Source organism: Sparus aurata, chromosome 10, assembly GCF_900880675.1.
Source record: "Sparus aurata chromosome 10, fSpaAur1.1, whole genome shotgun sequence".
In the NCBI taxonomy this organism is placed as follows: domain Eukaryota; kingdom Metazoa; phylum Chordata; class Actinopteri; order Spariformes; family Sparidae; genus Sparus; species Sparus aurata.
This window is the reverse complement of record NC_044196.1, coordinates 22,315,239-22,331,720: the sequence shown is the minus strand read 5'-3', so window position 1 is coordinate 22,331,720 and position 16,482 is coordinate 22,315,239. Positions and strand designations below refer to the sequence as shown.

At 42.7% G+C, this 16,482-nt stretch overlaps 1 protein-coding gene across 1 annotated transcript; it reads left to right on the top strand.

Moving 5' to 3' along the window:
- Positions 1 to 1,319: 1,319 nt before the first annotated feature.
- On the top strand, positions 1,320 to 4,798 carry LOC115589421 (uncharacterized). The gene is made up of 3 exons (XM_030430262.1): positions 1,320 to 1,972; positions 2,696 to 3,126; positions 4,143 to 4,798. Exons 2-3 carry the CDS (start codon positions 2,946 to 2,948, stop codon positions 4,796 to 4,798), a joined length of 837 nt encoding a protein of 278 aa, XP_030286122.1. The 5' UTR covers positions 1,320 to 1,972; positions 2,696 to 2,945.
- Positions 4,799 to 16,482: the final 11,684 nt, after the last annotated feature.

The following is a 16,482-nucleotide window of genomic DNA, read 5'->3' as shown; positions in this document are numbered from 1 at the left end:
ACGTGGTTCCTGGGGCAGAGAGGCGAGGTAAGCATTTTCACTGTGACTGTGGCTGAACACACAGATTAGGTTTCCCAACTAGCCTTCCCCCACTGGAGAGAGATGTACATTAATGCTAATGGTAGCATCGACGACATTTCAATGCTGTCTGGTTGTTAATATCTCTTATGTCGTATTTGCAGAGGCAAAGTTCTGTTATCTATTACATTGCCATCTGTTTTGGAGTTAAGTAAATTGGCTGAGTCCCAGTAGGCTAAATTGGCTAGCTAACGTTAGCACTGCAACCGTTAGCGCGCTAAAAACGTAAGCTACTTCACCAACCGTTGGTAGACCTAACATTATTTAACTTGACCGTTAACGCTAAATTTTTAGTGTCTGTGGCTTGTAATATGTCAGTTACTGTTTTAACGGTGCGAATTAAACGCTATGCCGAAGTTACATTTGACAATATCAACCACTTTGGTGAGTTCTTTTTGATATTTTATTTAGAAGTTTCTAACACTGGCGCCCAACGCTTTTTTCCGTTTCCTATTTTGCCTGCTGAAAAGCGAATGTTGGAGAGACATTTGTATTTAGCTATCATGTATTTTGAATGCTCACATGAGCACAGTGCCTGTCTTTTCAGTTGTTTTCGGATACTAGTAATGTATTAAATACTGTATAATTGGCCTTTTTAATTATTATTAAGTTATTAAAATCATATTATCATATTGACTAATTTGAAGTAGGTATATTAAGAAACAAAATATGTCCTTGATCATTGATTAAAAGAGGCACTTTTAAGATTTACCGTAGCTTCAGTTTTGGGCACGTTAATTTTGAACGGGAGAGCTAGGGGCATGACACGCTAGCATCAAAATCGCTATTTTTAGAACACTAAGAAGGCTCGACACAACATGAAACTTTGCTCGTAGCATCACCAGGGTCTCTACTCATGAACAAGAGCATTGAGAACATTGTTTGTGTACACAGAGTTTATGAAAAAGAAGGTTTTTGAACTACTCACGTTAGCTGCTGCATCTCCTGCGCATCGCCATCATGGCAGGCAAAAGTGTTGATCCCCGAGTGTGACCTGTCAGGCAGGAGAGTAATGGTGAACCGCTCCTCAAGCGTGCCTGTCAGGTCGCACTCAGGGATCGACGCTTTTTGTCTGGCATGACGGCGACGCGCAGGAGGTGCAGCGGCTAACGTGAGTAGAGCGTTTTTAGTGTTCTAAAAATAGCGATTTTGATGCTAGCGTGTCATGCCCCTAGCTCTCCCCTTCAAAATTAACGTGCCCAAAACCAAAACTACGGTAAATCTTAAAAGTGCATCTTTCGTCGTAATTATGCTTTTACACAAAGGTTTGACTCATATTCAATCCCAAATAAAGCCTCGGTTGCTTTTTAGCTAGAGTTTTTCTTTAATCAATGACAGATGCTTAGAAAGTTATTTGTAAACACCACTTAATCTTGTAGAGTACAGTTGTAAGCCTTGTATGTGTTGTTTCAGGATCCATTGAGCCCAACACCCACTATCACCCTGAACAGCAGTGAAGGGAAGCCACTCAGTGACTGCAATTTAATTAATGTCTAGATGAATGGGCACAAAATGATAATGGACAATGGAGAGGTGGACATTTCCTTGGCTGTGAGTGTAGTATTGGCGATTAATCAGATTTACAATGTTGCCTACCCAAGTCAGCTGAAGAAGACATTCTCATTTTTGGAGGCATTCATCTTGAAGCTTGATACTCCAACTACCAGAGTACCAGTAGCTGTGCAGAGGGTGGCAAATGCACTTAATGTCGTTAAATGGAGCCACAGTAGGGGTTTTTATTCCCTGAAAGATACTGAAAACAGGTTCTTGGTCCAGCCCTTTGAGGTCCTGCATCATTGTTCTTTTGGACACTTCAAAATGTCTGGCAGTTGTCATGTTTTACACGCTACATTTTTGTCTCTTTTCTTGATGGCTTGTTCTTTCAAGTTTTAAGGTTTGAATATAGCTTTGAATTTATATGAACTTCTTTGGGTATCTACAGGTCTTGAAAAGCAAAATTCTATTAAAAAAAAAAATTAAAAGGTATTTTCTTGCTTGCTGTAAACAGTAATGTTAGTTATATAAAGGTTTTTGTGCCTGATTGCTGAGACACCTATTGACTAAAATAACTGTTTCAACAGTGGATTGTGTGTGCAGGAGGCTGTTCCGTTTGTGTAGTTTCAAAGGTCTTACAGTATTTTAACTTGAAACCCTGCAATGTCCATGTTTTGCACAGAATGTATAATGTGTCTTGATAGCTGGCAATGAAATAAAAAAGAATGTCAATACAAAACGGCCAACAACTTTGTTATTGTACTTGTTTTTCAACGTACCCATAATGATTTGATTTACAATGCTCAAAGAACCATTTATTCTGAAATATTACTGAAGAACCATTTAAAATAGGTTCTTTACTGAACCAGTTGGGTCCATAAAGAACTTTTTTTAAATGGTTCCTTAAAGAACCTATTTATGCTAAAGTTCTTTGAAGCACCATTTATGGTGCCTAAAGGAACCACCTTTGTTTTTGTTTTTTTTAAAGAACTGTTCGCAGGAATGGTTCTTCGAAGAACCTCTTGCTAAAAGGTTCTTTGTGGAACAAAAATTATATGGCATCACTCCAAAGATCCATTTTTGGTTCCCGTTAGCACCTTTTATTTTTCTGTGTGTATTTAAGAACATCCTCGACACAGTTTCCACGATAAACCCCACCTGATCTGGAACTGTGATGAGAGTGGCTTTGGGGATAAGCTGAAGTCCAGGGATAAGGTGATGTGCCCAAAGGGGAAAAGGCATGTCTACTGCTGGTGAGTGCAGCTGGTGCACATGTCCCTCCCTTCCTCATCTATCCATGCTGCCTTCCAAGCATTTCCTATGCCTTGGATGGACCAAAGGACAGCTTGTATAGGTACAGTGAGAAGAACTATATGATCACTGAGCTGTTCAGGAAGTGGCTGGATCAGTGCCATAGAGAGAAAGAGTTGCGACACTCTATGATGTCGCTGCCAGGACAGTCACGTGGTTCATGTAAGCCCCAACAGTTCCAAAACATACGCTGGCTGTCATGTTCTTCTAGTGGAAAGACAGCAGAGATTGTGTTATTGAACGGTAAATATTAAAAAAACACACACACCCAGGCAATTTTTCAGCTGTTACTGCATTATTGCATTTTTGTTAATGTCAGTTTTGCATTTGGAGAGGCAGTGTTACAACGAAAAGCTGTGTATTACTTAGATAAGTTTTACATTTTTGGAGGGAAAAACGTAGTGTTCATGTTTTCTTTTCCGTATCATTCATCTTAGGATAGACGTGTCATGATTTTCATTTCAGCGCAACTGGGCTGTATTATTGATTCTCGTGATTTTGCTTATAAAGTCCGATTCAGCCATTGGCTAGGGCTAAGAGGTCTGCCGTGGTCTGTTCAGCATTCACCTGGCAGCTAGCTCACTTCTTCTGATGAAAGTGGCCACCCCCAGGACCACAACATGAAACATGATCATGTTAAGACTAAGAATATAATTTTAAGATTAAGCCATACACATATTATCAAAACTATTTCAGAATAAAAACTAATTTATGCTTGTATATTTGGGTCTATAGGTAAGTACAGAGCTATTAAAATGTTTCTCTATGGCTCTGGGTTAGTGCACAGAGTAAGAGTAAGGGTAGCATTAACTCAACCAATGTAACTTAAGCAATTAACTATTGTTTAATAACTACTATTTCACATTCACAAGTATATGTTGATTCTATTATTGCACATTCATGGGAATTGTTTATTTCTTGTATAGTTGTATAGATTATCATTGTTTATAGTATAGTTTGCACTGTGTATATACATTGTACATATTTTGCTTTCTATTTATGTTATGTACAGAGTGTTTTTCTCTTTTCTTGCGAACCCACTGCTGCTGTGCCAAAATAATTTCCCAGTCTGGGATCAATAAAGTAATTCTGTTCTATTCTATTCTATTCTAACAAAACACTTGTAACTCCTGTTACAGCTATTGAGACATCAATGTTAGGATGGCTGATACAAATGAAGGTTTTCAAATAAAGTATTTTTTATTAAATAATGACAGACAAGAATGTGTGCTTGTGTGTGTGTGTGTATGTGTGTGTAGTTGATGATTGTAGGAAGAGGTGGAAAAATGTGAGGGACACTCACAGAAGGGAGAGAAAGAAAGAGAAGGAGAGGTGCAGGAGCGGGGCCGAGGCATCCACAAGTCGACCGTGGCGATACAGCCAAATTATGGCATTTTTAAATCCATTCATGGAGGACAGGGCCACCACCAGTAACTTCCCGGCAAGTCAGGGGCAGGGAGATGCAGGCAATACAGGGGAGGATGCCGCCACCACAAGCCAGGCCAGCAGTGAGGTAGAGGGAGAGGATATGTTTACTCTCTTCTTGGAGCCCATGCCCCAAGAGTCTGAAGCCCCATCACAAACATTCACAGCCCTGTCCACATCCATACTCACACCCACATTCACGTCCACACCCACACCATCTACCTCCAGGGAGAGGTCGAGGCCAAGGGGACAGAAGAGGCCACATGAGGAGTCCCTCTCTCCCTTTGAGAGGCAGCTGATGGGTGCTGTGGAGAAGGCTGTGACCCAGACAGCACCCCCTGACCCAGACAGGCAGTTTTTTGAAGGCCTTTTCCCTGACCTAAAGGCCCTGTCAGCCAGAAGGAGGGCTGATGTTAAATTTAAAATCCACAAAATTATTTTTGATGCCACCTGCCAGGAATTTGCTGAAAAAGAACAAGAACAATCATAAATTTTGTTAAGATTTTTGTTCCAAATTGTTCCAAGTTGTTTTTCAATGTTTTACATTTCATAAACCCCCTCTTTTTTATTTTTGTTGTAATTGTTAAAACCGTTATTTCATTTTATAAAGCCTGTTCCGTTCTACTATAAAAATTAGTGTTGTCAACAATAATCGATTCGGCGATGCACCGCAATGCGGGGCATGCACGATTCAGCATTGATGAATTTCCGGCATTTCCGGAGCAACGTTGCAATGACATGCGCAGCCTGTAGCTACATGCTAAGCGGTAGCACTAGCTAGCATAACAACAACAGTAGCCTCTTTCACACTGCCGTTTGCATGCAGGGATCCTGCGCCAATTCTCCGCACCGTCCTCTGTGTGAAAGTTTCAGATGCGGAGAGGGGGGAAATTTCGCTCCGGCGCTGATCAGCCTGTGGAGGTATCAGGGCCGCATTATTGGTGAGCCGCCCCAGTGTGAACAGATAATCCGGAGGCGTGGAGCGAGGGCGTGTCGGTCGTGCAGTCTGATAACTGCACAGGTCCTTCACTCAACAAAATACAGAGAAATGTCCCACAAAGCAACGTTACAGGACTGAACAACAGTAACGTAGTAACTGTAACTGTCTTTGGCAACTTATATGAGGAAAACAAATAACACAGCTGTACGTGGAGAAGCGCCTGTCCTCCCACCTGTCCTCCTGACTCTTCCTCACATTTTTGCTCAAAAAACAGCGTCTGTCACCGGCAAAAAACTTTAACTCACCAAGTGTTGGTGACGAAAATAAATCACCACGACCGTCAGCCCTCCCGACCGAGACTTCAGGGAACTTTCCCCCAGACAACAGCCTCCGTCCCCGTGAGTGACAGAGTCAGACAGTGTCCTGTTTACTGTTGGAGATTATGTATAATTATGTAATTTAACACGAAAAACTTAACTTCGTCACTTTCCAGGATGTTTGGTGGGTCAGGATCTCAATCACTTCACACTATAACAGCATCTAGATGATTATAAACTGTCTGCGGGTTTGGATTAACAGAAGGGAACACATTGGGAAACAGGAGAGTGATAATACACACATAGCAGCCAATAAAATCTGTTGTTCAATATCTGACTGCTTGTATTGCCTCATGACTGATGAAAAGTTTGCCTTGTTGTGTGCAGTAGAATTTTGATGCATCGCAATGCATCGTAGAATCGAATTGAATCGAATCGTTACCTGGTGAATCGTAATCGAATCGAACCGTGAGGGCAGTGCCAATGCACACCCCTAATAAAAATGTTTAATAAATACTTCCTCTTCCAAAAAATGTTGGTTTTTTTCTGTAAAGACTTCAGTCACTACAGTACCCAAGTAGTGGAAGAGAGTGAATGATTGAATTAGACAATTTTATACATTCATATGCACACAAGTGTGGTAATAATGTTGTACTCATACTACCTGAAGCAGAGAAGGTTGAAAATATGACTGCATTATAAATTGTAGTTACTAGAATCAACACAAGGTCAATATTTGCAATCACAATGATGCTTGTAATGTAACTCTGAGATAAATTATTATAACTATTATTTCTGAATGAGACAATGAAGAAAAAAATATCACCAACAGGAGGAGGAGGATAACATGCTCTTTAGTTTAATGTAGTTGGTTCTTAAAAGAGCCTTTTTTGTTGATGTGTTTCCTCGACTATAACCTAGGTTGCCATGGAACTGCACCCTCAGCTGAGAAGTAGGAAGCATAGATCTCCCTCACACGGATGGCCTTCCGTGCAGCATTGTTGCTTCCCACTCTTGTCAGATCCTGCAGCACTGAGACCTCCCCCTCTGACAGTGGCACTGGTTCCCTCCTGGTCCTGGTGTTCCTCCTGATGTAGTTGTGCAGGATACAGCTCACCTTCACACACGCATCCACATTTTCAGGGCTCACACCAATGACCCGACGGTACATGCGCCACTGACTGGACAGGATACCGAAGGTGTTTTCAACGATCATCCTCGCTCTGGACAGCCTGTAGTTGAAGACCCTGTTCCTTGGAGGGAGGCTGGTTCCTGGAAAAGGCCTCATGAGGTCCCGGCGGAGGGGGAAGACTTCATCTTCCACAAACACATGGGGCTGTGGTCCCAAATGCTCCGCTCCTGGAAGCAGGGCATCTTCAGGGAGCTGGAGAGTGTGATCCATGAGTGCCTGAGTTTGCCAGGGTCCCTCCATCCCTGGTCCTCCCATAACTACTGACATCTACCACACGGAAGCAGTATTTTGCATCCACAACTGTGCCAAGAGGACAATAGAGAATGTCCCCTTGTAGTTGTGGAACAGTGAGCCGGAGTTGTTTGGAGCCTGGATGACTACATGCTTTCCATCTATGGATCCCAAACAGTTCGGAAAGTTCCAGCGCTGGTAGAAGTCGGCAGAAATGGCTCTCTAATCTTCGGTTGTTGGGATAGACATGTCTTCCTCCCCCAGGCAATCCCATATTGCCCTGGCCACTTCTGCCACAATGCTGCACACTGTGGAATGCCCCACACGATAGCTGTACGCTATGGTGCGAAAAGAATCCCCAGTTGCAAGGTATCTGTTAAATGAGAGAGATTTAGATGTTAAGGATAAATGATTAGGCTATATTAAATTCACACACACATTCACATACACACATAATCATATATTGTGTACAGAAACAACACATTCATCCACACACTAATAAGGTAAAGGTGAACAGACATTCAGGTTAAACTTCATTAACCTAAAACTAAAAAGAAACAGAGGAACATAAGCTACTTTAGCTTAATCATTTTTAATACAATTTAAATGCCATTTATTATTGTTCAGACAAATTTAGGGAATAAAGTATAGTCAGGCAGTCCTCTCTCTCTCTCTCTCTCTCTGTGTGTGTGGTTTCTCACCGCAGACAGATAGCCAGGCGCTCACTGGGACCAATAGCTTGACGATAGTTCGTGTCTATCTTGTTGATCCGTGGACCAACCTTGGTGAGGAGATCATCGAACTGGCTTTTATCCAGCCGGAAATAACGCTGGAACCAAGCGTCATCAAAATGGACCCTGCCCCAGCCCGTTGTGTGTGATGCGTGCAACTATGCTGTTAAAATTGATTAACCTAGCAATGTAACGTAAGCAACGAGCTTGGCGAACTGTAATGTGATTACTACATTCAGAACAGTAATGCCTTACACTACTCATTGCTGAAAAAAGTAATGTGATTACAGCAATGCGTTACTTTCGAACGCGTTACACCCAACACTGCATATGTATGGCTTCGCTAAGAACGTAGAGCGAAGGAAGAGATGGATGGCATTGGTCAACAGACAAAACCTGTGTCTGACAGAGGACAACAACAGCAGAAAACTCCGTCACGTAAGTAATGTTCACAGAGGTGACATGACTTAACATTTTAAAGGGCATCATATTTCCACTTTGAAGATGACCAATTTATTGCCAGCAAATCAGGAGGAAATTTGAGGTTGAGGCCAGATGCTGCGGCACCTGTACTTGTACATCGGCCTAAGCCGAAAAGGAGGAAAGCCACGTCAAGGAATATGCCTCCACCTGTTAATGTCAGGAATGATGACCACACCTATTATGGCACATCAAACATCGGTATGATATACGCAGCTAACAATGTTTCCCATGTTATAAAATTCAAGGATAGACTACACTCCTAATGCAACTTTCAGATTAGTGCATACAGCTTCAAAACAATTGATTTCAAAACAACACGATTTCTGGAAGATTCATATACCACATGTAGAAATTCTACAGATTTCTTAATACTTTACCATTTGCCAATAGATGAACTTAGATGAATGTCACTATGGGAGTGTAGTATACCCTTAAATGACAATAGGTGCAAATCTAAAGGCAGCATACACATATAACAACAAGAATACCTTGTTATTGTTACAGAGAATGAGGGAGAAATTGAGGTGGAGATCGAAGGGAATGAAAGAGACATAACAGACAGAGAGAGTGGAACAGATGTCAGCAGACTGCCAGAGGCCAGTCAGTCAAGGGTCAGCAATGAAGAGGCCAGTTTGCCAGGGTCAGGTGCTCCAGGGACCAGATTGCCAAGGGCCAGTTGTGACCGACCGAGAGATTACTTAGAGGGAGAGCAGAGAGGGCTCTGGTAAGACAGAAAAGAAAAGAAAAAAACACAATTTGATTAATCAAAAGTTTAAAACAATCTTCAACACAGACCAACTTAGAGCACTTGGGCATTCTGTTGTGGCACTACAGGATATAAAACCTTCCAAGCCATCAATATGCCTCTGCCTGACATCAGGACCATTCAGAGGAGGATGCAGAACATCAAACTGGAACCAGGAGTGTTGGGAGAGGTGTTTGATATGCGGAGGCTGAAGTCGTCTGGGGTGACCTGTGCCAAGCTGTGGATAGTACATCCTGGCGAGCCACACCAGCACCTTTACTTCATAGCTGATGTGCCACACGTGGTAACTTGAAGAGTGCCTTGGTCAATGGTCACGTCATCACCATGCCACAAGATGTGGTGGACAAGGAGAAGCTGCTGTCCAGTCAGGTGTCTGTTGGCCCTCTGAAAGATCTGGTATCATACCAAGAGGGCATGGCCCTAAAGCTGGCACCCAAGTTATCTAGAGGCATCCTGGAGCCTAGCCATTATGAGAAGATGATGGTCAGTTCAGCGATGCATGTCTTTAGCAAGTCAACAAGTGCTGCCCTGAGGTACATGGTGGCGGAGGAGCACAGACCAGAGTACTACCTTACCACTTCATGGTTTTTGGAGAAGGTGGACCACTGGTTTGACCTCATGTCGTTGTTATTGCCCTAAGTCATTTCAAGATGGAGGAGTACGATAAGGCCATCAGCTTCCTCTGGGACTCAATCCATTTGTATCGGGGCCTGAAGATCGGTCCCCAGGGCAGCTGGAAACCAGTCCAGACAGGACTGGTGATGGCCACAACAACAATCCTGGAGGTCCAGCATGACTAATTGAGTCAAGGGCACACATTTGTTCTCACAAGCTACTTCACCCAGGACTGCCTGGAAAACACATTTTTGTCCATTCGTCTGAGGAACTCTGTCCCAACACCTGTAGAGTTCCAATATGAGCAGCGGGCTGTCACCGCGGGCCAGTTCCTGTCACCAGTGCATGCTGGCAGTTACCTGGAGGATGGATCGGACCACTTGGCAGACTTCCTTGGTCCTAATTATGGACCAGCATGAAACACACTGTGGTCACCATGATAGACATGTGCAGAGCCAATGAAATTGAAATTGTGCTACTCCCCCCACACACCACACACATGCTCCAGCCACTGGACATCAGTGTGTTCAACCCCCTAAAGGCTGTCTTCAGCACCCTGGCCAGTCGCATGGGTCTAGTGAGAGAAGACATGGTGATTGGCTAAAAGCATTTCTCTTCAGTACTGAAGCATGCCCATGAGAAGGCCGTCACAGCGGAAAACATCATGGCCGGCTTCAAAAGGCAGGCATCCATCCTCTGTCGAAAGAGGCAGTGTACATGACACAGGTTAGGTTCTTTATTTTATCTCCTATAATTATTCATATTAATTTCATTATGCAACTTAAATCTTACCTAATGTGAAGAGTACTAGTTTCTAACCTGAGAAATCATTATCTAGATTGTAAAGCTCGTGCCCCCCTCCTCCTCTGCTGCTCCAGAGGCCGTCCTGTCCTCTGCTGTGTCAGCCTCCTCCACTCCACCACCCAGATAGCAAATATTTTGGCTGTATTATGGCATTCATTTGGAATTTTTGGCTTCCTTTTGGCATTAAAGCTCCTGTTTGTAAGATGGTAAAACTGACGCTTTGGGTTTCCCAACTCGTCAGATACTGACGCTCTAGGATTGTAGGTCGGGTCGGCCACCATCTGAAAGCGTCAGTATCTGACGAGTTGGGAAACCCAAAGCGTCAGTTTTACCATCTTACAAACAGGAGCTTTAAGAAAGCCTTTTGGGTTAACTGGGGTATGATTAAGTTTGTCCATAATAGATAAGTAGGCGTCAGCAAACGAGCTAACTGGTAGCAAACTAGATTCTTGTAAAACAGGCAGACACAGCCTATTCGATTAAATTACAATATCAATGTTATAACACAGAGAGAACTTAATATGAAGGAATAGGAAAGTATAATTGATAGCTTCCTAACCTTTATGCAGATAGCTAGCATACCTAGCATTGCTCATTCATTTCTCCGCTCCGTTTGGTCTCCGTTGCAGTTTAGCTTCGACTCGGATCAAACTCTTTTCCACTGCATGCATCTCCACTCCGTCTCTGGAGCCCAGAGCAGCTGGAGACCGGTGAACTACGAGCTAACATGCTAACAACCGTGTATAAAGTCAGATTGAAATGTAAACAACGGGTGACTTTGCCTTTCTGAAGTCGAATTACTGTTCAACATTACTCGTCCGTGCGTTGCTGTGCACAAGGTACCAGTAATGATGGCAGTGCCAGTTGCCGGCAATGGGACTGTGACGACCGCTGGTACGGGCACCGCCGCCATTAGCGGCGCCGAGGAAAGTTCCAGAGCTGGAGGGAGACTGGTCGTGCCAGTCGACCCAGCACAGGGCACTGTGTGTCGGGGAGAGAAGCAGGGAGAGTCGGGGTCTGGAGCTCGGCAGAGCGACCCCGCTCAGGCTGCAGTGGCGGCTGTGTGTCGGGAGACTCGACGCGGCACCAGTAATAACGGCGGCAACACATTCTGTGCTTCAGTACTGTGCTTCTCTGAATCCTGGTGGGGCTTCCAGTGGCAGACCGGTGGTGGTGGGGGGGCGGGCGCTGAATTCATGGGTTTGTGTGTCTGTGGCTGAGCAGCTCAGAGCGGTTACAAACCAGTTGTAGTTTCTAAGCAGAGAGGGGTGGGGACGAGGCGGTACATCTCCGGACAACGAGGAGCCAGGAAGTCGAGGGGATTGGATGGAGGGTACGAGAGAGAAATTGACCAATGGGCTGCATGGCTCCTATTGGTCAATTTCTCTGCAGGCCTGCAGCCGCTAGAGAGAATGGATTTTTTTCGTTCCTTTTGCTCTTCACATTGTGTTGGTCGTACTATAGGGCCATAACCACCGTCTAAATGACGTTAATAATAATGATCAATCTTTCAAATCGTAGACTATAGCTTAAAAGCTTTTAATGAAGCATTCCAAGGTTATAGTAGATTTAGTAAGTCTGTTTATTTTGTCTTTGTATATGCTATCACTTTAAGACGATGTGAGAAGAAACCCCACCTGCTCTTCAGCCATTGATACTGAAATTGCAAAAGCAATTAAAAAGTGGTTTTACTGGGCTGGGGATAGAGACGCTGGGAGTAGGAAGCACCAGGACCTAGCCGGGACCCAACCAGAACCCAGCCAGCACCAGCCAGGAGCACATTGAATGGAGGCGATTACTGTATATAGCCTATGTTATATATGTTCTATAACATGTTTGTGACTGTTGTCTGTTTTTTTGCCTGCATTCTAAACTGTTCTTTGTGTACCTGTCAGACATTTCCAGGGCCATGCAATTAATAAAAAAAAATTAAATGACATTGGCATTGACTCCTTTTTGGCTGGGTTGTGGGGATTTTGGGCTCTTCAGGGACAATTATGGCTCTATATTGGAAGTCCACAATTAGTCTTGGGTGAAGTTTGGCTACCTTTTGGTGTGATTTTGGCTTGCCTAATTTGGGCCATTTACCATAACCTTGCCAAAATTACCAGTCAGAATTGGGCCAAACTGATGCCAAAAGGTTTTTGTTATCTGGGCATCTGTGTCCCCTGCCAGTGACAAATGCCCAACATGCAATCAACACACAAAAAAAAAAATAATAATAATAATAATAAATAATACATTTTATTTAAAAGCGCTTTTCTAAATACTCAAAGACACTGTACAGAAAACAAACATCAAATCAGCAAAACAATAGAAAAGAGTACACTAAAAACACATGAGACTGAGCTAAACTTTAAAAGCCATTTCAAAAAGGTGTGTTTTTGTCCATGATTTGAATGTTTGAGGGTCGGTACAAAAAAAATTAGCTGGTTGATGCTGGCCTCATCCCACACTCACTTGCGAAGATCCTCGCAACAGGCTTGAGGCAGAGGAGAGGAAGGGATGAACAGAAGAACAAAAGGAAGGCAGAATTGGAAAGAAAGAGAGGAGAGAAGAAGGCCAGGCAAGAGAGCTCCAAGAGAAAACACAGCCCTTCATTGGACAACGTCGGTCACTGTGCAGTCTGCTGTAACATTGCACTACCAGGGTCAGATGCAGATATTGATGAGTGGGTTCAGTGTGAGCTCTGTCAACTTTGGTTTCACCTGGTTTGTGTGGATCTGGATGATGTCCCGGATGGAGAGTGGCTGTGTGAATAGTGTGTGAATGTAGTGTCAATGTATTTGTTGTGTCAATGTGGCACACACACACACACACACACACACACAGATTAAATAATGTATATAATATTCTCACACACAGAATAAATAGTGAATAAATAATGTATAGCATTCTCTCTCACACACATTAGTTTAATGTATACAGTACTATTCAAAGAATTAAGTTAATTAGGCTTATATGTTATATGATGTTCATTCTTCTTTGTTCTTGTTTATTTGTTTTGTGGGGAAAGAGTTCAATAAATGTTTTCAAATTAATTAAATGTTTAATTATTTAAATCTACCAGAGTTGTGTTTATTAATCCTCCACGTGGTTTTACATTAGCAGTATTGACATAAAGTAATTTATCAACGTTAATTAGTTTATTTGCAGCTCTTTTGAGTGGCGCACAGCCATTTTGAACACATGCCCATGTCTACGACGCCACACCCCGTCACTTCATATAAGCATTTTTCAACAAAAAAATAATGTAGAAACACTTAAAAATAAGAAATATACAATATCTGATTGTTTTTCAACTAAAATGTGTGTTTTCATAATGGTAGAAAATGACTCCTTCTTAGCTGTCCAGAATACTGTGCGTTGAAAACTCCAGTCGTCCGGATTGTGGTGAGAAATCATGATAGTCCAGACACCGTGTCTACGGAGTGTTTTTTCAAAATTTCTCCCAAACACAATTGGCTCAAAGTGTGACCATGCTTTTTACTGTGATTTATTTTAGAGGTCATTTTTCTTTTCACTGGCACATTCTTAAAGTAACACCTTAAACCCAAATTTCCACTGGATACGTGTCCGCTGCATTACGGCTCCGATACGGTTTTGGTCCGCCATCCGGCAATCCCCAACCCTATCAACTCTGTGCTGATATATAACACCCGGGTTTGACTAAAATAATTAAAATTTGGAGTGGAGATTAATTACTTACTCAAAATGATGAGATTAAAAGCTAAAAATTAAAATCCCTGGTCTAAAAAAAAAAAAGACATATCATGATGCGCGTCTCCCGTTCTTTTCACTCCCAAAAACGCCAGTGTCACAGAGGAGTTCCGTTGAAAGTAGCATTTATTCTTCTTCAGAGGGACAACAAGGCCAACATGACAACCAGATTAATCTGTTTACCCTAACTTCCTGCCGCAAATCTAAAATATAGACAAAGACAAAACCCCCAAATCAGTATAATCAGGAGACAAGGGTAAATTAAAAAAAAAGGTCATCCCTTCTTCTTGGGTCCATCACTGAGCTGCCATGGTAGTGGTGCTGTTAGGTTTCACTCATGTCTATGTGTGTACTTCCACTGGCTCTGCTGCAGCTCCGGCAGTCCGGCCCCTCCCATAACAGATACGCATGCTTCTTTGTCTACCAGATGCTGGAGCATGGCCCATCAATACAGCCGAATTCAGCACAGAGCAGAAAAGAAGTCAGACACTATGACAACAACATAACATCTGGTTCATTTTCAGACAAAAACACTCGTTCAAATCTTGAAAAAATTTACAAATCCAAGCTCTTCTTCAAATACTGGTACAACTTTTCTTGTGTTTACCACACATACGTATAGCTGCAGTCACATGAGGTTATGTAATCTTGTAGGAACGAGGGAGGACAGAGCAAAACTGTAGCAAAGCTGTTCCGCAACGTATGTGACAAATGGTGTCTTGGAGGTCAAACCATGAAGGAGGGGAAACATGGGCAACTGTTTCTCCTCCTCTTCCACCTGGGTTTTTTCATGCAGTGAGTTCAGCTCAGCTGTGTCTTGTCATCAGATAACAAGGTGAAGTTGTTCAGTGCTGAATTTAGAGACATGCCCTCAAAGAGCAGGCCCAGCTCCTACTTTTCTTGCAATGTGTTCTCAAAGATTAGGCTCAGCTGTGTCTTTTCTGCAGACAGCAACCTGAAGTTGTTCAGTGCCAAATTTGGAGACATGCAAAGCTCTTTGTCCTTCGCTTCCAGCTGTCTCTTCTCTTGCGACATGTTCTCTAAGAGCAGGCTCAGCTCTTTCTTTTCCTGCAATGTGTTCTTCAGGTCCAGGCTCAATTGAGCATTTTCCTTGCGATATATACGTTCTTCAGGAGCAACATAGCCACATTAATAAATCAAAACGTATATATTTATGGTTCAAACACTCAAGATTACGTTACCTCACTTGGATATCTTCTGTGTGGCCCATTTCTTGTACGATTCAGTGCCTTTATTCAGTATTTTTTGTTTATCATTCAGCAGGTATAAGTTGTACAACTTCAACGAGCAGATATTCCATGTGTATTTTTGAAGAATCAAATCATTCACATGAAAACTGATGATGACCCCAAGATCTTCTGTACGTTTTTCGTCAGATTTTTCTCCTACAAAATTTGAGCTACAGAAACCATTCAACTATCAAAATATTCATCTTGTTAAGGACATTATTGTATCTACTTTCAGCTTTTCTATGTATTATACTTTGTGAAATATTCTGCTTTTTCTGCCAAATTTTGCCTGTTCATTCTTATGTGGAATTTTTTCAATTTTACTTCTGCTACTTATTCAGCATACGTTCAGCTAGAGCATAGGTCAGTAACAGGTAGACCGTGGTCCAAGTCCAGACGCCGTCCTATATGGACCTGGACCCACTGTTGCTAACTCCTCAGTAAGGAAAGTCACTATTGGCTGTCCTAAAAGTCCCTAAATGACTTCATCGCCTAATTTCCCTAACTGGCCATGTGCATTTAATTGTTATGCGCTGTAGGAAAGAGGAATAATGTGGTGGGAGGGACAAAAAGGGAGTAAGAAACACCCTTATTATGTTTAGAACTACAAATAAACGTATTAGTGCAGTGACTAATTTTAGACAGAAACATTTTTACATTTACATCAGATCAGCCGGCGGTGGCTTCGCGCATGCACAATTTGCATTATGGGCGCGGAGAGGTGAACATCCCCTCCAGCTCTGACTACAGCTGTGAGGGACTGCTTAGTGAGGACTGGGTCGCCTGTGAGTGCTTTGGCTAGACCCATATTCGCAGCTTTTCTAGACTTTACAGTGCTGGTTTAGCAGCTCTGGAAATCCACTGACTAATTGCAGGAGAGTTAATCCCACGTGATGCTACTCAGCCAATCAAATCTGTGCATTCCAGGTGACAATGATTCTAGACAGATGAGAGAGGTGAGAAGCCAGCGACAGACAGAAAGACGAGTGAGACGGAGACAACTGAGAAAAATAACTACACATGGCGCTGTCTATGAAGAGAAAAGTGGACCACGAAACAGTTTGGAAGAACTGACCCTGCCACTTTCTGGCTCCAAATGGTCTCTGAGACAGCTTTCCCAGGTCT

Excerpts from the sequence above, each read along its gene's own strand:
- LOC115589421 (XM_030430262.1), top strand. The coding sequence starts at position 2,946 with ATGATCACTGAGCTGTTCAGGAAGTGGCTGGATCAGTGCCATAGAGAG. Across the intron at positions 3,127-4,142 it reads AGAGATTGTGTTATTGAACG|TTGATGATTGTAGGAAGAGG; the intron begins GTAAATATTAAA and ends ATGTGTGTGTAG.